Source organism: Nerophis lumbriciformis, linkage group LG18 (assembly GCF_033978685.3).
Source record: "Nerophis lumbriciformis linkage group LG18, RoL_Nlum_v2.1, whole genome shotgun sequence".
NCBI lineage: Eukaryota > Metazoa > Chordata > Actinopteri > Syngnathiformes > Syngnathidae > Nerophis > Nerophis lumbriciformis.
The window spans coordinates 33875134-33900000 of NC_084565.2; the positions used below are offsets into that span (position 1 = coordinate 33875134).

The 24867-nt window shown below is 40.3% G+C and overlaps 1 protein-coding gene across 4 annotated transcripts in view; it reads left to right on the forward strand.

Annotated features, from left to right (window-relative positions):
- Positions 1–24867, forward strand: part of osbpl1a (oxysterol binding protein-like 1A) — a 142837-nt gene that overhangs the window by 97471 nt on the left and 20499 nt on the right. For all 4 annotated transcript variants that reach the window (XM_061978166.2, XM_061978168.2, XM_061978165.2 and 1 more), the window contains exons 20-24: positions 4180–4277; positions 4349–4531; positions 7020–7127; positions 20004–20093; positions 24155–24275. In XM_061978166.2, the coding sequence (XP_061834150.2) occupies positions 4180–4277; positions 4349–4531; positions 7020–7127; positions 20004–20093; positions 24155–24275 (600 nt within the window). The remainder of the gene's footprint in view (positions 1–4179; positions 4278–4348; positions 4532–7019; positions 7128–20003; positions 20094–24154; positions 24276–24867) is intronic.

Consider the following 24867-nt stretch of genomic DNA (forward strand, 5'->3'; position numbering starts at 1 on the left):
CCAGCCAAGCAACGTTACCATGGACGCCCCTGCTTATTTCAGCAAGACAATGCCAAGCCACGTGTTATATCAACATGGCCTCCTAGTAGAAGAGTGCGGGTACTAGACTGGCCTGCCTGTAGTCCAGACCTGTCTCCCATTGAAAATGTGTGGCGCATTATGAAGCCTAAAATACCACAACGGAGACCCCCGGACTGTTGAACAACTTAAGCTGTACATCAAGCAAGAATGGGAAAGAATTCCACCTAAAAAGCTTAAAAAAATGTGTCTCCTCAATTCTCAAACGTTTACTGAGTGTTGTTAAAAGGAAAGGCCATGTAACACAGTGGTGAACATGCCCTTTCCCAACTACTTTGGCACGTGTTGCAGCCATGAAATTCTAAGTTAATTATTATTTGCAAAAAAAAAAAAAAGTTTATGAGTTTGAACATCAAATATCTTGTCTTTGTAGTGCATTCAATTGAATATGGGTTGAAAAGGATTTGCAAATCATTGTATTCCGTTTATATTTACATCTAACACAATTTACCAACTCATATGGAAACGGGGTTTGTAAATATGGTAAACGTTTGAATCTGTGTGCGACACTAGATAGGATTTATCCATCTATCTAGTGTCGCACACAGATTCAAACGTTTACCGTATTTTACAGACTATAAGGCGCACTTAAAATCCTTTTTTCTGCGCCTTATAACCCGGTGCACCTAATGTACAGAATAATTCTGGTTTTGCTTACCGACCTTGGTACATGGTGTAATAATTGTGAGCAGTAGATGGCAGTCAAACATAAGAGATATGTGTAGACTGCAATATGACTCAAGTAAACAACACCAACATTTTGCATGTTCCATTGAAAATATAGAACATTACACACGGCGCTCAAAAATCCGAGTGTTTTAGTACGACTTTGGTAAGCTATGAAGCCGCACCGCTTGGTGGATTGTACTGTGCTTCGACATAAGAGTATTATTATGGTGTGTGTATGAGGTAAGACATATCTGGCAACTTTTCTTACCTTCTGGTGCCTCCCTCCATCCATCCATCCATCTTCTTCCGCTTATCCGATGTCGGGTCGCGGGGGCAGCAGCCTAAGCAGGGAAGCCCAGACTTCCCTCTCCCCAGCCACTTCATCCAGCTCTTCCCGGGGTATCCCGAGGCGTTCCCAGGCCAGCCGGGAGACATAGTCTTCCCAACGTGTCCTGGGTCTTCCCCGTGGCCTCCTACCGGTCGGCCGTGCCCGAAACACCTCCCTAGGGAGGCGTTCGGGTGGCATCCTGACCAGATGCCCGAACCACCTCATCTGGCTCCTCTCGATGTGGAGGAGCAGCGGCTTTACTTTGAGCTCCTCCCGGATGACAGAGCTTCTCACCCTATCTCTAAGGGAGAGCCCCGCCACCCGGCGTTAAGAAACTCATTTCGCCCGCTTGTACCCGTGATCTTGTCCTTTCGGTCATAACCCAAAGCTCATTACCAGATCGACCGGTAAATTGAGAGCTTTGTCTTCCGGCTCAGCTCCTGCTTCACCACAACGGATCGATACAGGGTCCGCATTACTGAAGACGCTGTGTAATACATCCAAACGTGTATGGTGTGGCTATGTGGTACGTCTAGCTGGTGAGTTTTTCCGTACAATGTTGAAGGTGCGTGTTGTGAGAGGTGCGGAAGTCCGGCTCGGAGGTCCGTAGGGAAGCAAGAGGTCGGGGGCAGGAGCGAGGCGTCAGAGTCCGTGTCCAGGCGAGAGGTTGAGATCCAGGGAGGCAGCAAGAAGACCAAGGGAAATCCGGGGAGACGAGACACAGAGGAACTTCAGGGTGACGACACAGGACGGGACACAATGAGCACAGAGGACGGGGAAACACTGAGAGCAGAGAAGCACATAGGCGAGGAGAGCTAGAGACGTGTAGGGCTTACTGTACGAAGACAAGTAGCTACGTTCTGGCACTGGAACGCAGGACATGTTGGCTTATGAAGGACGTGGAGCTCTCATCAGCGGCCGGTGTGGCGGCAGGAGCTTGAGCCGTCACAACACTTTGAGGTTCGTGGGACTCCACAGGCACCAGCGGATTCAAATACCTCTTTTCTGCTTTGCAATGGCCTTTTAGCAGCTTCTCTCTTAATCCCATGAAGTTGTCTGGCAGAGACTTGTTTTTATTTTGCCTTTATGTGCACAAACTCGCCTGTGCTCTGAATCAGCAACACATTTCTTTACAGTTCGACAGTTTTTTTTTAAATATCCAATGTTTTCATAGCCTATCTTACGCTTTTCAGCAGCAGAGCGATCGTTTTTCTTCCCCATATCGCCTGAAACCTGTGGCCTGCTTAATAATGTGGAACATCACTTTTAAGAGGGTTTCCTTTGATTGAGCTCACCTGGGAGACTATTTATCAGAGGGGCCTGAGATTGATGTCAATGATCTACAGAGCCTTGAGACACAATACCATCCATGAGTTTAACGGAAAAACAGAACAAACAAGAAAGTTTTTGACTCTCAAATCCAATTTGCATAATAATTTGGAACACAGTGTACATTCCTTAATTGTTTCAAAAAAAAGGCTCCTGTCACGGCTTGTCACACCAGTTTGTTGGCATATTCCTGTGTTTGAGGATTTAGTTCCAGTCTAGCGCTCGTATTCTGGTTTCTCCTCCTGTTTTAGTTTGTCCTTCTTGAAGTGAATTGATTCCTGCCTCAGAGCGCTGTTAGGGCCACCTGAGTTGAGTTAGTAATCATCAGCCTATTTAAGCCAGTTTCGCATTTTAGTCAGCGCAGGAGAATGGACTGCTGTTGCATGCTGTTTTCACGCCTCACCGTAATTGTAGCCTTGTTTTGAGTTTCTACATGGTCTTTTTGTGCGCTCATAACCGTAGTAGTGTTCTGTTTTTATATATAATATTCTTTTGCCTGCAAGCTGCAGTCGCACATTCCATTTGCATCTTTTTCTGTCTTGCCTATGGTGAGAGCGGTCACATTTTTTTCTCCTCTCGTCTTCTCCTTGCTTGCTCTCTTTGTCTTGTCTTGTCTACACTTTTTTTGAAGCTTCATTCTTTGCGCTGTCCTCCAGATCTAAACATCAGACAAGGAATTGATTAGCTGGACTCTCGACTCAATTGACAAAATCTTTTCGACGAGGAAAAGAGGTTCGGAGGAGCCTGGCTGCCCTGATGGAACCAGTGAGAGATTCCTGGGACAAATGGAGAATCATGTGCCTCTCAGTCCTTTCCATCGAGGACGTGGAAGACATCTACCTATTTGGAGTCTTGATCGCGGGGCACCTGCTGATTGGGCTGGGCATTGCTCTGGTGTATCGTCAAATTCGTAAGACGATGGCAGCCACTCAAGGAGCCCAAAGGCTGTTCGTCGCAATGGAAGGATTGGGCTGTGGGATCACAGTCTGGGGCGATTTCTGAACTGAATCGCAAGATAATTTGGACAACCAGGATCGTGAAGATAAGGTCCTTTTTTTAAATATTAATAAAAAACTAGTAATGAATGAAAATGAGTAAAATTAACTGTTAAAGGTTAGTACTATTAGTGGACCAGCAGCACGCACAATCATGTGTGCTTACGGACTGTATCCCTTGCAGACTGTATTGATATATATTGATATATAATGTAGGAACCAGAATATTAATAACAGAAAGAAACAACCCTTTTGTGTGAATGAGTGTAAATGGGGGAGGGAGGGAAGTTGTTTGGGTTGGTGCACTAATTGTAAGTGTATCTTGTGTTTTTTATGTTGATTTAATTTTAAAACAACAACAAAAAAAAACAAAAAAAAACGATACCAATAATAAAAAAAACTGATACCGATAATTTCCGATATTACATTTTAAAGCATTTATCAGCCGATAATATCGGACTGCCAATATTATCGGACATCTCTTACTAAAACTGAACTGGCTACAAAGTAAACAAAAACAGAATGCTGGACGACAGCAAAGACTTACTCTGGAGCAAAGACGGCGTCCACAATGTACATCCGAACATGACATGACAATCAACAATGTCCCCACAAAGAAGGACAAAAAAAAATAAAAAATTTAAAAAAAATTAAAAAATTAAAAAAACGATACCGATAATAAAAAAAAAAACGATACCGATAATTTCTGATATTACATTTTATATTATCGGAAATCTCTAATTTTTATGCTTAATTTATTACATTGTTATTATTTTACAGTGCGTGGCGGCCTTCGCTGTGTCTGCTGTGGCGTCCCAGTGGGAGAGGACGGGCAAACCCTTCAACCCACTGCTGGGAGAAACCTACGAACTGGTCAGGTAAGAACTGGGATCGGTTTCGGCATCAATCCCTGCGTGTCTCATCCCTGCTACCCCACCTATCAATTCAGGGAGGACCTGGGCTTCCGGCTCCTGTCGGAGCAAGTTAGCCACCATCCTCCTGTCAGCGCCTTTCACGCCGAGGGCCTCCAGCAGGACTTTGTCTTCCATGGGTCCATCTACCCGAAACTCAAGTTCTGGGGCAAGAGCGTGGAGGCGGAGCCCAAAGGAGTCATCACGCTAGAGCTACCCAAGTAAGGACATTATTATTATGAAAATACTTCTTTTCACTAACGGAATCATAACATTTTACTTAATTGGTCCAAAACTTCTTATTTACAAGATGAACAGAAAGCACATACTCCGGTATACCGGTACTAATAAAGTACCGCGGTACCAATGAATTAAAAACGGTACTATACTGCTTTTAAAAAATACCAGTACTTATGTTTTTGCGATAGAGTGATTGTTTATTTGGTTCTTTTATGAATTTATTATGGGTCTACTGAAAATGTGAGCAAATGTGCTGGGTCAAAAGTAAACAGCAATGTTAATATTTGCTTACATGTCCCTTGGCAAGTTTCACTGCAATAAGGCGCTTTTGGTAGCCATCCACAAGCTTCTGCTTGAATTTTTGACCACTCCTCTTGACAAAATTGGTGCAGTTCAGCTAAATTGTTGGTTTTCTGACATGGACTTGTTTCTTCAGCATTGTCCACACGGGAAGGCCATTCTAAAAGCTTAATTCTAGCCTGATTTAGCCATTCCTTTACCACTTTTGACGTGTGTTTGGGGTCATTGTCCTGTTGGAACACCCAACTGCGCCCAAGACCCAAGCTCCGGGCTGATGATTTTAGGTTGTCCCGAAGTATTTGGAGGTTATCCTCCTTTTTCATTGTCCCATTTACTCTCTGTGAAGCACCAGTTCCACTGGCAGCAAAGCAGGCCTAGAGCAACAACACTACCACCACCATGCTTGACGGTAGGCATGGTGTTCCTGGGATTTCTCCACCAAACATATTGCTGGGTATTGTGGCCAAACAGCTCCATTTTTGTTTCATCTGACATCACATGGACAAAGATAAGACCTTCTGAAGGAAAGTTCTGTGATTTTATTTATTTTTTTAACGTTTACGGTTCCACATTCCAACATGTCCGAAAAGGAGTAGGAAGAAGCAGAGCTTATTTATTCATCTCTAATCTTTGGAATATGAGATATTGCACAAAATATGAATACATAAGTTTGAGAATAGAACTATGAAACCATAGAAATCCATTGGAACTAATGGCAAGTATATGTAGTCTGCTCTTTTCTTCGACGATGGCGTATAAGGCAGTGTTTTTCAACCACTGTGCCGCGGCACACTAGTGTGCCGTGGGAGATTATATAATTTCACCTATTTGGGTTAAAAATATTTTTTGCAAACCAGTAATTCTAGTCTGCAAATGATGTGTTGTTGTTGAGTGTCTGTGCTGTCTAGAGCTCGGCAGAGTAACCGTGTAATACTCTTCCATATCAGTAGGTGGCAGCAGGTAGCTAATTGCTTTGTAGATGTCGGGAAAAAGGTAAAAAGGTATCTAATGCTTAAACCAAAAATAAACAAAAGGTGAGTGCCCCTAAGAAAAGGCATTGTAGCTTAGGGAAGGCTATGCAGAACGAAACTAAAACTGAACTGGCTACAAAGTAAACAAAAACAGAATGCTGGACGACAGCAAAGACTTACTGTGGAGCAAAGACGGCGTCCACAAAGTACATCCGAACATGACATGACAATCAACAATGTCCCCACAAAGAAGGATGAAAACAACTGAAATATTTTTCATTGCTAAAACAAAGTAGATGCGGGAAATATCGCTCAAAGGAAGACATGAAACTGCTACAGGAAAATACCAAAGAAAGAGAAAAAGCCACCAAAATAGGAGCGCAAGACAAGAAGTAAAACACTACACACAGGAAAACAGCAAAAAAAAGTCCAAATAAGTCAGGGTGTGATGTGACAGGCTACTTTGAGACTAGAGCTATAGTGATGCATGCTTGGTTATGATTTAAAGTCATATCCAACAATTACGACAACAACTATTTACTGTCAACTGAGTGTCGTTTTTTAATGATTTCTGCTGGTGGTGTGCCTCCGGATATTTTCAACGCAAAAAATGTGCCTTTGCTCAAAAAAGGTTGAAAAACACTGGTATAAGGCATCAGCTACGTTAGCCGAAAGATAAGCTCACAAGCCAGCGAAAATGAGTTAAAAAAAACAAGTCTTTGGAGAGGTTTATAGCAAAAGGGAAAAACAGACTTAACTCTGCATTAAGGTTCGCTGTGTTTTTCATGCACCTTTTGTTGCTGTATTTATTTGCCACACGATAAAACGGTCCCTGGTGCAAAAGAGGTTATGGACCTGTGCTGTAATTAACCGGATCCTAATCATTATTTCAGTACATTAGTCTGTGACATTTTGTGCTGCTGCTGCTGCTTTGTGTCAAACATGTGCCTGGCTCTAATGAAGGCTGGAAACAAATGCAGCAAAGCTCCGTCTTTCAAATGTGTGTGTCTGTGTCTGTGTGTGTGTGTGTGTGTGTGTGTGTGTGTGTGTGTGTGTGTGTGTGTGTGTGTGTGTGTGTGTGTGTGTGTGTGTGTGTGTGTGTGTGTGTGTGTGTGTGTGTGTGTGTGTGTGTGTGTGTGTGTGTGTGTGTGTGTGTCTGTGTGTGTGTGTGTGTCTGTGTGTGTGTGTGTGTGTGCAGGCACAACGAGGCGTACACTTGGACCAACCCTACCTGCTGTGTCCACAACATCATTGTGGGCCAGCTGTGGATCGAGCAGTACGGCAGTGTGGAGGTCATCAACCACAGGTAAGAAGAGCAGCCTCGTCCCCAAAGTCTTTTTTGTCCCTCGTCGATGCCACGTCTCAATCAGTGCACTGCGCGTGTCGTCCACTTGAGTGTAATGTTCCTGCTGCTGACCAAAGGCAGCAGTACCCACTGAGGCCCGTTAACACCTTAATAACACAGTATGCTATATTTTGTAGGCATCCGTTTTTTTTCTGTGTTATGGATGAGTGCTACTTGTCTTCAGATCACTTCTGCTCCATCTCACTGAACTTGCTTTCTCATAGTCCTTTTTCTCATTTCTCTCTATACTTCAGTCTATCTCTCTTTGTCTCACACTATATACTGTATCACTATGTCTCACTATATATCACTGTCTCACACTATACATCACTATGTCTCACTATACATCACTATGTCTCACACTATACATCACTGTCTCACACTATACATCACTATGTCTCACTATATATCACTATGTCTCACACTATACATCACTGTCTCACACTATACATCACTGTCTCACACTATACATCACTATGTCTCACTATATATCACTATGTCTCACACTATACATCACTATGTCTCACACTATATATCACCATATATCACTATGTCTCACACTATACATCACTATGTCTCACTATATATCACCATATATCCCTATGTCTCACACTATACATCACTATGTCTCACTATATATCACCATATATCACTGTCTCACACTATACATCACTATGTCTCACTATATATCACCATATATCACTGTCTCACACTATACATCACTATGTCTCACTATATATCACCATATATCACTATGTTTCACACTATACATCACTATGTCTCACTATATATCACTGTTTTACACTATATATCACCATATATCCCTATGTCTCACACTATACATCACTATGTCTCACTATATATCACCATATATCACTATGTCTCACACTATACATCACTATATCTCACTATATATCACCATATATCACTGTGTCTCACACTATACATCACTATGTCTCACTATATATCACTGTCTCACACTATATATCACCATATATCCCTATGTCTCACACTATATATCACTGTCTCACACTATATATCACTACATATCACCATATATCACTATGTCTCACACTATACATCACTATATATCACCATATATCACTGTCTCACACTATATATCACTATCTCACACTATATCACTGTCTCACACTATATATCACTATCTCACACTATATCACTGTCTCACTATATATCACTGTCTCACACTATATATCACCATATATCACTATGTCTCACACTATATATCACTGTCTCACACTATATGTCACTATATATCACCATATATCACTGTCTCACACTATACATCACTGTCTCACACTATACATCACCATATATCCCTATGTCTCACACTATACATCACTGTCTCACACTATACATCACTGTCTCACACTATATATCACCATATATCACTGTCTCTCACACTATATATCACTATCTCACACTATACATCTCACTGAACTTGCTTTCTCATTTCTCTCTATACTTCAGTCTATCTCTCTTTGTCTCACACTATATACTGTATCACTATGTCTCACTATATATCACTGTCTCACACTATACATCACTATGTCTCACTATACATCACTATGTCTCACACTATACATCACTGTCTCACACTATACATCACTATGTCTCACTATATATCACTATGTCTCACACTATACATCACTGTCTCACACTATACATCACTGTCTCACACTATACATCACTATGTCTCACTATATATCACTATGTCTCACACTATACATCACTATGTCTCACACTATATATCACCATATATCACTATGTCTCACACTATACATCACTATGTCTCACTATATATCACCATATATCACTATGTCTCACACTATACATCACTATGTCTCACTATATATCACCATATATCCCTATGTCTCACACTATACATCACTATGTCTCACTATATATCACCATATATCACTGTCTCACACTATACATCACTATGTCTCACTATATATCACCATATATCACTGTCTCACACTATACATCACTATGTCTCACTATATATCACCATATATCACTATGTTTCACACTATACATCACTATGTCTCACTATATATCACTGTTTTACACTATATATCACCATATATCCCTATGTCTCACACTATACATCACTATGTCTCACTATATATCACCATATATCACTATGTCTCACACTATACATCACTATATCTCACTATATATCACCATATATCACTGTGTCTCACACTATACATCACTATGTCTCACTATATATCACTGTCTCACACTATATATCACCATATATCCCTATGTCTCACACTATATATCACTGTCTCACACTATATATCACTACATATCACCATATATCACTATGTCTCACACTATACATCACTGTCTCACACTATACATCACTATATATCACCATATATCACTGTCTCACACTATATATCACTATCTCACACTATATCACTGTCTCACACTATATATCACTATCTCACACTATATCACTGTCTCACTATATATCACTGTCTCACACTATATATCACCATATATCACTATGTCTCACACTATATATCACTGTCTCACACTATATGTCACTATATATCACCATATATCACTGTCTCACACTATACATCACTGTCTCACACTATACATCACCATATATCCCTATGTCTCACACTATACATCACTGTCTCACACTATACATCACTGTCTCACACTATACATCACTATATATCACCATATATCACTGTCTCTCACACTATATATCAGTATCTCACACTATACATCACTATGTCTCACTATATATCACTGTCTCACACTACATATCACCATATATCACTATGTCTCACACTATACAGGTAAAAGCCAGTAAATTAGAATATTTTGAAAAACTTGATTTATTTCAGTAATTGCATTCAAAAGGTGTAACTTGTACATTATATTTATTCATTGCACACAGACTGATGCATTCAAATGTTTATTTCATTTAATTTTGATGATTTGAAGTGGCAACAAATGAAAATCCAAAATTCCGTGTGTCACAAAATTAGAATATTACTTAAGGCTAATACAAAAAAGGGATTTTTAGAAATGTTGGCCAACTGAAAAGTATGAAAATGAAAAATATGAGCATGTACAATACTCAATACTTGGTTGGAGCTCCTTTTGCCTCAATTACTGCGTTAATGCGGCGTGGCATGGAGTCGATGAGTTTCTGGCACTGCTCAGGTGTTATGAGAGCCCAGGTTGCTCTGATAGTGGCCTTCAACTCTTCTGCGTTTTTGGGTCTGGCATTCTGCATCTTCCTTTTCACAATACCCCACAGATTTTCTATGGGGCTAAGGTCAGGGGAGTTGGCGGGCCAATTTAGAACAGAAATACCATGTTTCCTGAGATCCAGGGTCAACGCAGCCGTCTACCAGCAAGTTTTAGAGCACTTCATGCTTCCTGCTGCTGACCTGCTCTATGGAAATGGAGATTTCAAGTTCCAACAGGACTTGGCGCCTGCACACAGCGCAAAATCTACCCGTGCCTGGTTTACGGACCATGGTATTTCTGTTCTAAATTGGCCCGCCAACTCCCCTCACTTTAGCCCCATAGAAAATCTGTGGGGTATTGTGAAAAGGAAGATGCAGAATGCATTTGAATGCATCAGTCTGTGTGCAATGAATAAATATAATGTACAAGTTACACCTTTTGAATGCAATCACTGAAATAAATCAAGTTTTTCAAAATATTCTAATTTACTGGCTTTTACCTGTATATCACTGTCTCACACTATATATCACCATATATCACTGTCTCACACTATATATCACTGTCTCACACTATATATCACTATACATCACCATATATCACTATGTCTCACACTATATATCACTATATATCACCATATATCATTATGTCTCACACTATATATCACTGTTTCACACTATATATAAATAATGATAAATGGGTTATACTTGTATAGCGCTTTTCGACCTTCAAGGTACTCAAAGCGCTTTGACACTATTTCCACATTCACCCATTCACACACACATTCACACACTGATGGCGGGAGCTGCCATGCAAGGCGCTAACCAGCACCCATCAGGAGCAAGGGTGAAGTGTCTTGCCCAAGGACACAACGGACTTGACTAGGATGGTAGAAGGTGGGGATTGAACCCCAGGAACAGCACTGTCTCACACCATATATCACTGTCTCACAATATATATCACTGTCTCACACTATATATCATTATGTCTCACACTATATATCACTGTCTCACAATATATATCACTGTCTCACACTATATATCACTATGTCTCACACTATATATCACTGTCTCACACTATATATCACCATATATCACTATGTCTCACACTATATATCACTGTCTCACACTATATATCACTATGTCTCACACTATATATCACTGTCTCACACTATATATCACCATATATCACTATGTCTCACATTATATATCACTATATATCACCATATATCACTGTCTCACACTATATATCACCATATATCACTGTCTCAAACTATATATCACTATATATCACCATATATCATTATGCCTCACACTATATATCACTGTCTCACTGCATATCACTGTCTCACACCATATATCACTGTCTCACAATATATATCACTGTCTCACACTATATATCACTTTGTTTCACACTATATATCACTATGTTTCACACTATATATCACTATGTCTCACACTATATCTCTGTCTCTCTCTCCCTCTCGATGTTTCTCTCTCCATCTATTTGTCTGTCTCTCTCTCAGGAGCCCTCTCTCTGTCTCACACCATAAATCACTATCTCTGTCTCTCTCTCCATCTGTTTGTCTTTCTCTCTCGTCTGTCTCTCTCTCACTCGCCCTCTCTCTGTCTCCCCCGCTCTCCCTCTCTCTCACTCGCCCTCTCTCTGTCAACCCTCGTCTCTGTCTGTCTCCCCCTCCTCTCTCTGTCACTCTCTCCATCTTGGTGTCTTTCTTTCATCTATCTGTCTCTCCCAGGCTTTGTCTCTCTCTTTCCCTCTCTCGCTCTCCCCTCTCTGTCTACCTTTCTGTCTGTTATGTCTCTCTCTCTCTCTCTCTCTCTCTCTCTCTCTCTCTCTCTCTCTCTCTCTCTCTCTCTCTCTCTCTCTCTCTCTCTCTCCTTCTCTCTGTGTCACTCTCCCTCTCTCGGCCTCTCTCTCTCTCTCTCTCTCTTTATCTTTGTCTTGCTGTCTCTCTCTCTCTCTCTCTCTCTCTCTCTCTCTCTCTCTCTCTCTCTCTCTCTCTCTCTCTCTCTCTCTCTCTCTCTCTCTCTCTCTCTCTCTCTCTCTCTCTCTGTCTGTAGCTGGGTTTTCATTACACCTAGAAATGCGCAAAACGTAAAATCGCAAGAAGAAAATGGTAATGGAAACACCCGTATTTAAAAAAAAAAAAAAAAAAAAAAAAAAAAAAAAACGTAGAATATCGCCAACACATTTTTATGCTCTCACGGACGACTTTTACACTGCAGGCCAAAGTGGCCCCAATCTGATTTTTTTGGAGATCTGATTTTTTTCCCCCAGATTTCAACACAATAATTGAGATACGGAAGTACGAAATAGGTTTTATGACATTTTAAGATCCTTTTGATTTACAGTTTTAAATTGTATATAACATTGCAATAATTTGTGTCATCTTTGTCTTGAGTGTATTTATGTACAGTTTCCAATTTAATTTGTCATCTATATAGTATCAGGTTCAAACACTGATGACATCTATTAAACAAGACAAGAAGCAAGGAATTAAACAGAGACAGAATAAAATTTGGCTCAATTGAGGAGAAACGTCTGGGCTGTACTCTTGAACAGTCTCCCACCACGCTCTGACGAAAGATTGTACGCCTCCTCTTTTATTTGGACTTTCCCTGATTACATGGCAACAGCTGTTTCTAAAGGAAGGGGGGTCGTAAACCGCCGCTGCCTTTGGTCACAAAACAGTTCAAAGAAAAGGTGCCTGGAGAGGAGTCAGGTCCTGCTTCCTCTCCGCTTTGTAGATCTCGGGTCAAGATAAAATCTTCCTGTGGATTACAATACATCAAAGAAACCGACACCTTCATGTCGCTTCCCATCCTACACAGTGGAGTTTTACAAGCCTTTTGATTGGTAAGATCAAAGACAGCTTTTGTCCTGTCGCTGGGAACTCATGGCCACACAAAGTTTTGTGATCACTAAGATACAATTATTCTGACATATAGATTCCCAAAAATGTAGTTGAATACACCCTTTCTATCTATATTTACAGTATTGCACTGACGTTTGGAGGCACACCTACAGGGACACTATTGAACCGCTATTTAAGCTCCGGAAAAAGGCAATTAGAATCATACATTATGTCCCATATAGAGCACATACCAATGATCTGTTCATAATGATTAATTTTTCTTAAACTACATGATATAATCCAATACAGTAGCCTTCAAGTTATGTTTATGGCCTCACAAATATGCAGAGTCTGTTTTCACTCAGAGATGGTCCACATGAACTCAGTGGTCTCAAACATAACATGGTGAATTCCACATTCAAGGCTCAAACTTTATCTATAAACTTCTAGTCTAAGAGTGTTCAACCTTGCGGTAAAAAAAACACACCAGACAAGGCTTCAAAGGACGAAAGATACCCAGGCAAGATGTTATTCTTGTTCTGAAATTGTCATGTATCCATCAAATCTGCTGTTGAAACTTTGACTATATAACCAACATATAAGTTGATTGTAAATTAGGGGCGGGACATGGATAAGCATTCTTGCTTTTTTTCTCGCATCCCTTTTCGGTGGGTGCCGTCGCATGTCTGACAAATTACAAAGAGTGATGAAGTCTTACTATATATGTCTGTCTGCCGGAATAAATACATTCATTCATTCATATCTCCATATCATCAATTCTTATCTGACTGAAAATGTGACCAAATCTGCTTGTGTGGTGTTCGGGTCTGTGGGACCCGTTTTCGTTTTTTATTAAAAGAAAAACGATACAATTAATTCATTTTTCAAACTGAGACTCACTGACTTTGGCTCAATTTCTGTGAAGAACATATATCAGAATACATATTTAATGACCACACAACATACACCCCCCCTACACATTTCTATTACATATAAGATGTCCGGGTCTATTAGAAGTGTGGAAATTGATGAGGACAGAGTGTAGGTACATAGAACATCAGAGGGTCAAATGTGCGAGAAAATGAGAGCAGACAGTGTTGACAAACAATGTTGCAACCTTGTGTGGGAACCGCAGATGCAGAAACACAAAAGAAGAATCCCTGTGGGATGCAGAAACTGGCAGAGAAATTTTCCGTGCAACGTTCATATTGTTGTTACTCAGCCAGCGTTTGTGGGTCTGATGGACCCGTTGCATTTTGTGACTTTTTAATGCCTCACAATCAAACACTTTCATGTTAAAATACTGAACAGATGTTTACCTTATACCAGGGGTCGGCAACCTTTACCAGTCAAAGAGCCATTTTGACCAGTTTCACAAATTATACAAAACAATGGGAGCCGCAAAAGAATTTTGAAATCTTAAATGTAATAACACTGCATACAAAGTTGTTTTTTTTGCTTTGTGCCATGTATAAACCAGGGGTCTCAGACACGATGCCCACACCTTTTTATGGATTTTTTTAGCTGGTGCGGCACGCGGGTTTTAAATGAATAGTGGTTGTCAGCGTCATGCGTGCATATAGCATATAGCACTCACTACAATTAGCGTGCCTGATAAGCCACATGTTGAATGGGCCTTTCGCTTGCTCACGTAAGGTGACAGCAAGGCATACTTACTCAACAACCACACAGGTTACACTGACGGTCGCGGTATAAAAAAAACTTTAACACTCTTACTAATAATGCGCCACACTGTGAACCCACACCAAACAAGAATGACACATTTCGGGAGAACATCTGCACCGTAACACAACATAAACACAACAGGACAAATACCCAGAATCCCATGCAGCCCTAACTCTTCCGGGCTACATTATACACCCCCGCTACCAAACCCCGCCCACCTCAACCGACGCACAGAGCGGGGGGTTGATGTGCGAGGGAGCAGACTTGGGGTGGGGGCGGAGTTTGGTGGTAGCAGGGGTGTATAATGTAGCCCGGAAGAATCAGGGCTGCATGGGATTCTGGGTGTTTGTTCTGTTGTGTTAAGGTGCAGATGTTCTCCCGAAATGTGTTTGTCATTCTTGTTTGGTTTTGGTTCAAAGTGTGGCGCATTATTAGTAAGAGTGTTAAAGTTGTTTTAAATGGTCACCGTCAGTGTAACCTGTGTGGCTGTTGACCAAGTATGCCATGCTGTCACGTACGTGTGCAAGCATAAGATGTATATTGTATAAAAAGTGTTGGGCTGGCATGCTGTTAATACAAATTGTAGAGGGCGCCAAATGTTGTACCATCATGGCACGTCCTTATTATAGCTGTAAGGGTGAAAATCGGTGAATATTAATCCCGGGAGTTTTCTGCGAGAGGCACTGAAATCCGGAAGTCTCACGGGAAAATTGGGGGGTTCGGCAAGTAAGCTGCTGAGCCGCATCAGAGTGATCAAAGAGCCGCATGCGGCTCCGGAGCCTCGGGTTGCCGACCCCTGCCTTATACCAATAAACATCTGTTCAGTAATCTAACATAAAAGTGTTTGATTGTGAGGCATTAAAAGCCACAAAATGCAACGGGTCCATCAGACCCACAAACGCTGGCTGAGTAACAACAATATGAACGTTGCACGGAACATTTCTCTGCCAGTTTCTGCATCCTACAGGGATTCTTCTTTTGTGTTTCTGCACCTGTGGTTCCCACACAAGGTTGCAACATTGTTTGTCAACACTGTCTGCTCTCATTTTCTCGCACATTTGACCCTCTGATGTTCTGTGTACCTACACTCTGTCCTCCTCCTGTCTAGGCCTGTTGTGTGTGTGTGTGTGTGTGTGTGTGTGTGTGTGTGTGTGTGTGTGTGTGTGTGTGGTACACATCTTATATGTAATAGAAATGTGTAGGGGGGGGTGTATGGTGTGTGGTCATTAAATATGTATTCTGATATATGTTCTCCACAGAAATTGAGCCAAAGTCAGTGAGTCTCAGTTTGAAAAATTAATTCATTGTATCATTTTTCTTTTAATAAAAAATGAAAATGGGTCCCACAGACCCGAACACCACACAAGCAGATTTGGTCACATTTTCAGTCAGATCAGAATTGATGATATGGAGATATGAATGAATGAATGTATTTATTCCGGCAGACAGACATATATAGCAACACTTCATCAGTCTTTGTAATTTGACAGACATACGACGGCACCCACCGAAAAGGGATGCGGGAAAAAAGCAAGAATGCTTATCCATTTCCCACCCCTAATTTACAATCAACTTATATGTTGGTTATATAGTCCAGGTTTCAACAGCAGATTTGATGGATACATGACAATTTCAGAACAAGAATAACATCTTGCCTGGGTATCTTTCGTCCTTTGAAGCCTTGTCTGGTGTGTTATGTCCCTTATTCCACAGTGAGTTCTTTTGCACCTGTGTACCACAGTTGAGATAGTCCAAACAACTAGTCATGTTTTTGATAGTTTCCCAACAACTGAACAGATGTTTATTGGTATAAGATAAACATTTGTTCAGTGTTTTAACATGAAAGTGTTTGATTGTGAGGCATTAAAAGCCACAAAATGCAACGGGTCCATCAGACCCACAAACGCTGGCTGAATAACAACAATATGAACATTGCACGGAAAATTTCTCTGCCAGTTTCTGCATCCCACAGGGATTCTTCTTTTGTGTTTCTGCACCTGCGGTTCCCAACATTGTTTGTCAACACCGTCTGCTCTCATTTTCTCGCACATTTGCGAGAAATTGTGAGGCATTAAAAGCCACAAAATGCAACGGGTCCATCAGACCCATAAACGCCGGCTGAGTAACAACAATATGAACATTCCACAAGGGTTAATTTTCCCATTTCCAAATTCAACTCCGTCACCCACTACTTGTGGGCTATGAATTTATTCTTGCGGTTCAACTTCCTGCTTACAGTTTTTTTTAAATGATTCCTATGAATCATTTATATTTTTTTAAATGTAAGTATTGGTTCATGCTTGGAGCAACGCGATAAATGACATATGTCTTCCGCACCACATTTGCATATGTCTATGGCATACTTGCCCAACCTCCCGGATTTTCCGGGAGACTCCCGAAATTCAGCGCCTCTCCCGAAAACCTCCAGGGACAAATTTTCCCCCGAAAATCTCCCGAAATTCAGGCGGACCTGAGTGACATGTCGACAGCCTGTTTTCACGTCCGCTTTCCCACAATATAAACAGCATGCCTGCCCAATCACGTTATAACTGTAGAATGATGGGGGGGCGAGTTCTTGGTTTCTTATGTGGGTTTATTGTTAGGCAGTTTCATTAACGTCCTCCCAGCGCGGTAACAACACACAACAACAGCAGTCACGTTTTCGTCTACCGTAAAGCAGTTCGTCTGCCGTAAACAGCAATGTTGTGACACTCTTAAACAGGACAATACTGCCATCTACTGTACATGCATATGTGACAATAACATCTACGGCTTTTAGAGAGCGCAGTGCACAACTGCGCACACAACAAGGAGACGAAGCAGAATGCATCATCAGAGAGGGTGTTCAGCAGGGTTAGAAAAATAGTGACAGAGAATAGAACAAGGATGGACAATTCAACCCTTAACTCAACAATGAGTAGATGAGTGTTATGTGTGTGTATATGTGTAAATAAATGAACACTGAAATTCAAGTATTTCTCTTATTTATATATATATATATATATATATATACACAGGTAAAAGCCAGTAAATTAGAATATTTTGAAAAACTTGATTTATTTCAGTAATTGCATTCAAAAGGTGTAACTTGTACATTATATGTATTCATTGCACACAGACTGATGCATTCAAATGTTTATTTCATTTAATTTTGATGATTTGAAGTGGCAACAAATGAAAATCCAAAATTCCGTGTGTCACAAAATTAGAATATTACTTAAGGCTAATACAAAAAAGGGATTTTTAGAAATGTTGGCCAACTGAAAAGTATGAAAATGAAAAATATGAGCATGTACAATACTCAATACTTGGTTGGAGCTCCTTTTGCCTCAATTACTGCGTTAATGCGGCGTGGCATGGAGTCGATGAGTTTCTGGCACTGCTCAGGTGTTATGAGAGCCCAGGTTGCTCTGATAGTGACCTTCAACTCTTCTGCGTTTTTGGGTCTGGCATTCTGCATCTTCCTTTTCACAATACCCCACAGATTTTCTATGGGGCTAAGGTCAGGGGAGTTGGCGGGCCAATTTAGAACAGAAATACCATGGTCCGTAAACCAGGCACGGGTAGATTTTGCGCTGTGTGCAGGCGCCAAGTTCTGTTGGAACTTGAAATCTCCATCTCCATAGAGCAGGTCAGCAGCAGGAAGCATGAAGTGCTCTAAAACTTGCTGGTAGACGGCTGCGTTGACCTTGGATCTCAGGAAACAGAGTGGACCGACACCAGCAGATGACATGGCACCCCAAACCATCACTGATGGTGGAAACTTTACACTAGACTTCAGGCAACGTGGATCCTGTGCCTCTCCTGTCTTCCTCCAGACTCTGGGACCTCGATTTCCAAAGGAAATGCAAAATTTGCATGGTTGGGTGATGGTTTGGGGTGCCATGTCATCTGCTGGTGTCGGTCCACTCTGTTTCCTGAGATCCAGGGTCAACGCAGCCGTCTACCAGCAAGTTTTAGAGCACTTCATGCTTCTTGCTGCTGACCTGCTCTATGGAGATGGAGATTTCAAGTTCCAACAGGACTTGGCGCCTGCACACAGCGCAAAATCTACCCGTGCCTGGTTTACGGACCATGGTATTTCTGTTCTAAATTGGCCCGCCAACTCCCCTGACCTTAGCCCCATAGAAAATCTGTGGGGTATTGTGAAAAGGAAGATGCAGAATGCCAGACCCAAAAACGCAGAAGAGTTGAAGGCCACTATCAGAGCAACCTGGGCTCTCATAACACCTGAGCAGTGCCAGAAACTCATCGACTCCATGCCACGCCGCATTAACGCAGTAATTGAGGCAAAAGGAGCTCCAACCAAGTATTGAGTATTGTACATGCTCATATTTTTCATTTTCATACTTTTCAGTTGGCCAACATTTCTAAAAATCCCTTTTTTGTATTAGCCTTACACAATATTCAAATTTTGTGACACACGGAATTTTGGATTTTCATTTGCTGCCACTTCAAATCATCAAAATTAAATGAAATAAACATTTGAATGCATCAGTCTGTGTGCAATGAATAAATATAATGTACAAGTTACACCTTTTGAATGCAATTACTGAAATAAATCAAGTTTTTCAAAATATTCTAATTTACTGGCTTTTACCTGTATATATAATAAAAATAAATAAAAAATATATATATATAATTTAAAAAAATATATATATATATAGCTAGAATTCACTGAAAGTCAAGTATTTCTTATATATATATATATATATATATATATATATATATATAAGACCTCCCGAAATCGGAGGTCTCAAGGTTGGCAAGTATGGTCTATGGAGTCAAGGGGAGTTTTAATCCCGATTTGATCTAGATTGGGCATGAGAGGCAACGTACACACTCGTGCTCCTGTCAAATCAGATCAGGTTGCAATTTGTCGTGCCGAAGCAGGAAACGTATTACTCGGTGTCTCCTCGGAGCCTGAATAGTCTGGATGTGTGTGTGTGTGTGTGGAATTACCCCATTTTAGCTGTGAACATGCTGCATTGTTGTCTGCACTCCCTCAGTGCTTCTCTCCCTGTCTGTTTGTCCAGAACCGGAGAAAGATGCTGCCTGAATTTTAAACCGTGCGGGCTTTTTGGCAAAGAACTGCACAAGGTTGAAGGGTACATCCTTGATAAAAGGTAAACGTCACACCAGGGGGGGGCGGGTTTGCAAAGCTCAGCACCGGGGGTAATTTGGGGCTATTAGCTCGTTTTTTTAAAACTTTTTATAGCGCAAGAAAAATAAAGATGAAAATGCACTTGGAGAAAATGTGATACTAATTTAGTAAAATATTTAAAAAAAATCACGACCTGGCCCATTGATTTTGCACATATTGCTCATATTAATCTCCGACAGCTTGTCGTGTAATTGGTGTCACATGTAAGTGTAATTATGAAACTTGCCCACCCGTCATTATTCCTCGCGCACTTTCATTACTTCCGAGCCCTTGTGCCGAGGAGGAAGTAGCAATGGCATGGCTCACACTTGCCGTGATGAAGATGAAAGACTTTGCACCAAACACGTCGTTAATCTCCCCGCCAGCCATTCAACATACCGGGATATTCTCATCCGAGTACGATTTAATGTGCTTTAAGTATACTTAGTTTTGATCGTTTGTAAATCAGAACCGGCAGCGTGAAGTACTTTAGCTGGACTCCAATCACCGTGCAAATTATTAATTATCTATTCAGTTAGTAATTCGCAGAAATGTGTTTGGAAACTGTGGGAAGGCCAGCCAGCAGGGATTAGAGGGAACTACACAAAAACACTTACCAGATGGCTCATTGGGAAATGTGAGATAAGTGGGGGTTGTTTTTTTTTTTGCTGTGCATTTAACGCACAGAACTTGTGAAACAAGTAGAGCACACACATAAAAGCAAGTTAGGCTGCAACAGTGTGTTGGAAAACATTTATATAACATTATATACCATTGTATGTTTTACAATTGTACTGTTCTTGCTGTGGTTTATTCATTCTGAGTGTAGCAACTTCCCCTTTTTATTCGCCTTCCACCAAGCTCTCCTTTCTCTTGACTGAAACCTGCCACCCCCCTCCATAATCTAAAAAAGACTATTTTGTTTGACTACTTTATTAGAAATTTTCCAATACAGCATTATATACCATTGTATGTTTTACAATTGCACTGTTCTTGCTGTGGTTTATTTATCCTGAGTGTAGCAACTTTCCCATTTTATTCGCTCATTACGAAAGTCTATGTTGCTGAGAAAACACATTCTGTTAGTTTAAGCCCATTCTTATGAGGGGCCGTTAGGGACATTATTCAAAATTAACTCTTACTGAAATGTTTTTTTCTCACACACCCTACTGAAACACTCTTATAAACACTACTGAAATGCTCTTACATGCACTACTGAAACACTCTTATAAACACTACTGAAACACTCTTATAAACACTACTGAAATGCTCTTATAAACACTACTGAAACGCTCTTATAAACATTACTGAAATTCTCTTATAAACACTCCTGAAACGCTCTTATAATTTAACATTTCAGTAGTGTATGTAAGAGCATTTCAGTAGTGTTTATAAGAGTGTTTCAGTAGTGTGTATAAAAGAAAAAGATTTTAGTTGTTTATGTGAGAGCATTTCAGTAGTGTATGTAAGAGGTAATTCTGAATAATGTCCCTAACGGCCCCTCATACATTCTGACTTGGTCGCTGTGAACTGTATCTCTTCCTCCTTCTTTCTACTCCTTTCAAACTATCAACTCCTTCGTTACATCATTTTCGAAGCAGCCAGGTGCCTTCCACCAAGCCCTCCTTTCTCCTGACTGAAACCTGGCACCCCCCTCCATAATCTAAAAAAGACTATTTTGTTTGACTACTTTATTAGAAATTTTCCAATACAGCATTATATACCATTGTATGTTTTACAATTGCACTGTTCTTGCTGTGGTTTATTCATTCTGAGTGAAGCAACTTTCTCATTTTATTCGCTCATTACGAAAGTCTATGTTGCTGAGAAAAACACATTCTGTTAGTTTAAGCCCATTCTTAAGAGGGGCCGTTCGGGACATTATTCAAAATTACCTCTTACATACACTACTAAAATGCTCTCACATAAATAACTGAAATCTTTTTCTTTTATACACACTACTGAAACACTCTTATAAACACTACTGAAATGCTCTCACATAAACAACTGAAATGTTTTTCTCTCACACACCCTACTGAAATGCTCTTACATACACTACTGAAACACTCTTATAAACACTACTGAAACACTCTTACATACACTACTGAAATGCTCTTATAAACACTACTGAAACGCTCTTATAAACACTACTGAAATGCTCTTATAAACACTACTGAAATGCTCTTATAATTTAACATTTCAGTAGTGTATGTAAGAGCATTTCAGTAGTGTTTATAAGAGTGTTTCAGGAGTGTGTATAAAAGAAAAAGATTTCAGTTGTTTATGTGAGAGCATTTCAGTAGTGTATGTAAGAGGTAATTTTGAATAATGTCCCGAACGGCCCCTCTTAAGAATGGGCTTAAACTAACAGAATGTGTTTTTCTCAGCAACATAGACTTTCGTAATGAGCGAATAAAATGGGAAAGTTGCTTCACTCAGGATGAATAAACCACAGCAAGAACAGTGCAATTGTAAAACATACAATGGTATATAATGCTGTAGGGACATTATTCAAAATGACCTCTTACATACACCACTGAAATGCTCTCACATAAACAAATGAAATCTTTTTCTTTTATACACACTACTGAAACACTCTTATAAACACTACTGAAATGGTCTCACATAAACAACTGAAATGTTTTTCTCTCACACACCCTACTGAAACACTCTTATAAACACTACTGAAAGGCTCTTACATACACTACTGAAACACTCTTATAAACACTACTGAAACACTCTTATAAACACTACTGAAATGCTCTTACATAAACTACTGAAATGCTCTTATAAACACTACTGAAACGCTCTTATAAACACTACTGAAATGCTCTTATAAACACTACTGAAACACTCTTATAATTTAACATTTCAATAGTGTATGTGAGAGTGTTTCAGTAGTGTGTATAAAAGAAAAAGATTTCAGTTGTTTATGTGAGAGCATTTCAGTAGTGTATGTAAGAGGTAATTCTGAATAATGTCCCTAACGGCCACTCATACATTCTGACTAGGTCGCTGTGAACTGTATCTCTTCCTCCTTCTTTCTTCTCCTTTCAAACTATCGACTCATTCGTTACATCATTTTCGAAGCAGCCAGGTGCCTTCCACCAAGCTCTTCTTTCTCCTGACTAAAACCTGCCTCTCCTCCTCCTAAATCTAAAAAAAGACAATTTTGTTTGACTACTTTATTAGAAATTTTCCATTACGACATTATATACTATTCTATGTTTTACAATTGTACTGTTCTTGCTGTGGTTTGTTCATCTTGAGTGGAGCAACTTTCCCATTGTATTCGCTCATTCCGAAAGTCGATGTTGCTGAGAAAACCACATTCTGTTAGTTTAAGCCCACTCTGACTAAGTTGCTGTGAACTGTATCGCTTCCTCCTCCTTTCTACTCCTTTAAACCTATCGACTTCTTCGTTACATCATTTTCGAAGCAGCCAGGTGCCTTCAACCAAGCCCTCCTTTCTCATGACTGAAACCTGCCAATTCCCTTCAAAGTCTAAAAAAGACAATTTTGTTTGACTACTTTATTAGAAATATTCCAATACGACATTATATACTATTGTATGTTTTACAATTGCACTGTTTTTGCTGTGGTTTATTCATCCTGAGTGGAGCAACTTTCCTTTTTTATTCGCTCAGTCTCATCCCGAAAGTCTATGTTGCTGAGAAAAACACATTCTGTTAGTTTAAGCCCATTCTGACTAAGTCGCTGTGACCTGTATCTCTTTCTCCTACTTTCTACTCCTTTAAAACCATCGACTCCTTCGTTACATCATTTTTGAAGCAGCCCGGTGCCTTCCACCAAGCTCTCCTTTCTCCTGACTGAAACCTGGCACCCCCCCCCCAAAATCCAAAAAATACAACTTTGTTTGACTACTTTATTAGACAATTTCCAATACGACAGATGCCGATAGAAAGCTGCAATTCACTTTGCTGGCTCAGCTTGGCATCGGTGACATCGTGTTTAACTATCCCTTTTGCAGCAAGAAAACAAACACAACATGACTTTGTTTTGTGTGTGTTTTGTACATGGAAGCAAGAAGAAGCTGTGTGCGCTCTACGGCAAGTGGACAGATTGTCTTTATGTCATCGATCCCGCCGCCATAGAGGCTCACAGGAAGAACGACCGGAAAGGAGCAGGGAGCATAAACAAGAAGGTATTGACTCTTTGTGGCATTATTATAATGTGTGTAATATTACACTTACCCTTTATAGTTTCTTCAGGATTGTGCGGGCTTTTTTTTTTTAATTGTCGCGGCCTAAAGTACAGCTTTTTGAGGCTTAAGGCTTTAAATCAACTTCTGCTTTTATAAATTAGCTGCGAATGATTTTTTAAGTGTAACTTAACCTCAAAAAGCAAATTTTTTTCAACAAAAAGTTAAAAAATTATTACTGAATTGATGTTGTACTTGTTTTATACAACACACTTAAAAGTATATGCTAGATGGCAGTAAAAGAATATACTCCGAAGTAAGTGTCAGATTACTGTTTTTATTAAGTATTTAGTATAAGTATGACAGAAAAAAATGGTCTGCAGCTAGTGGACGTCCACTTTTTTTGGGCTCTGGGAGTCACTAATAAGCCGGAGTCCTTAGAACGCAGATTTCTTGCCGGGACATATGGTACAATACAATCAGCATGATAGGATGGAGCTGGACCGTGTAGTATTTTATACGTAAGTAGTAAAACCTTAAAGTCGCATCTTAAGTGCACAGGAAGCCAGTGCAGGTGAGACAGTATATATATACC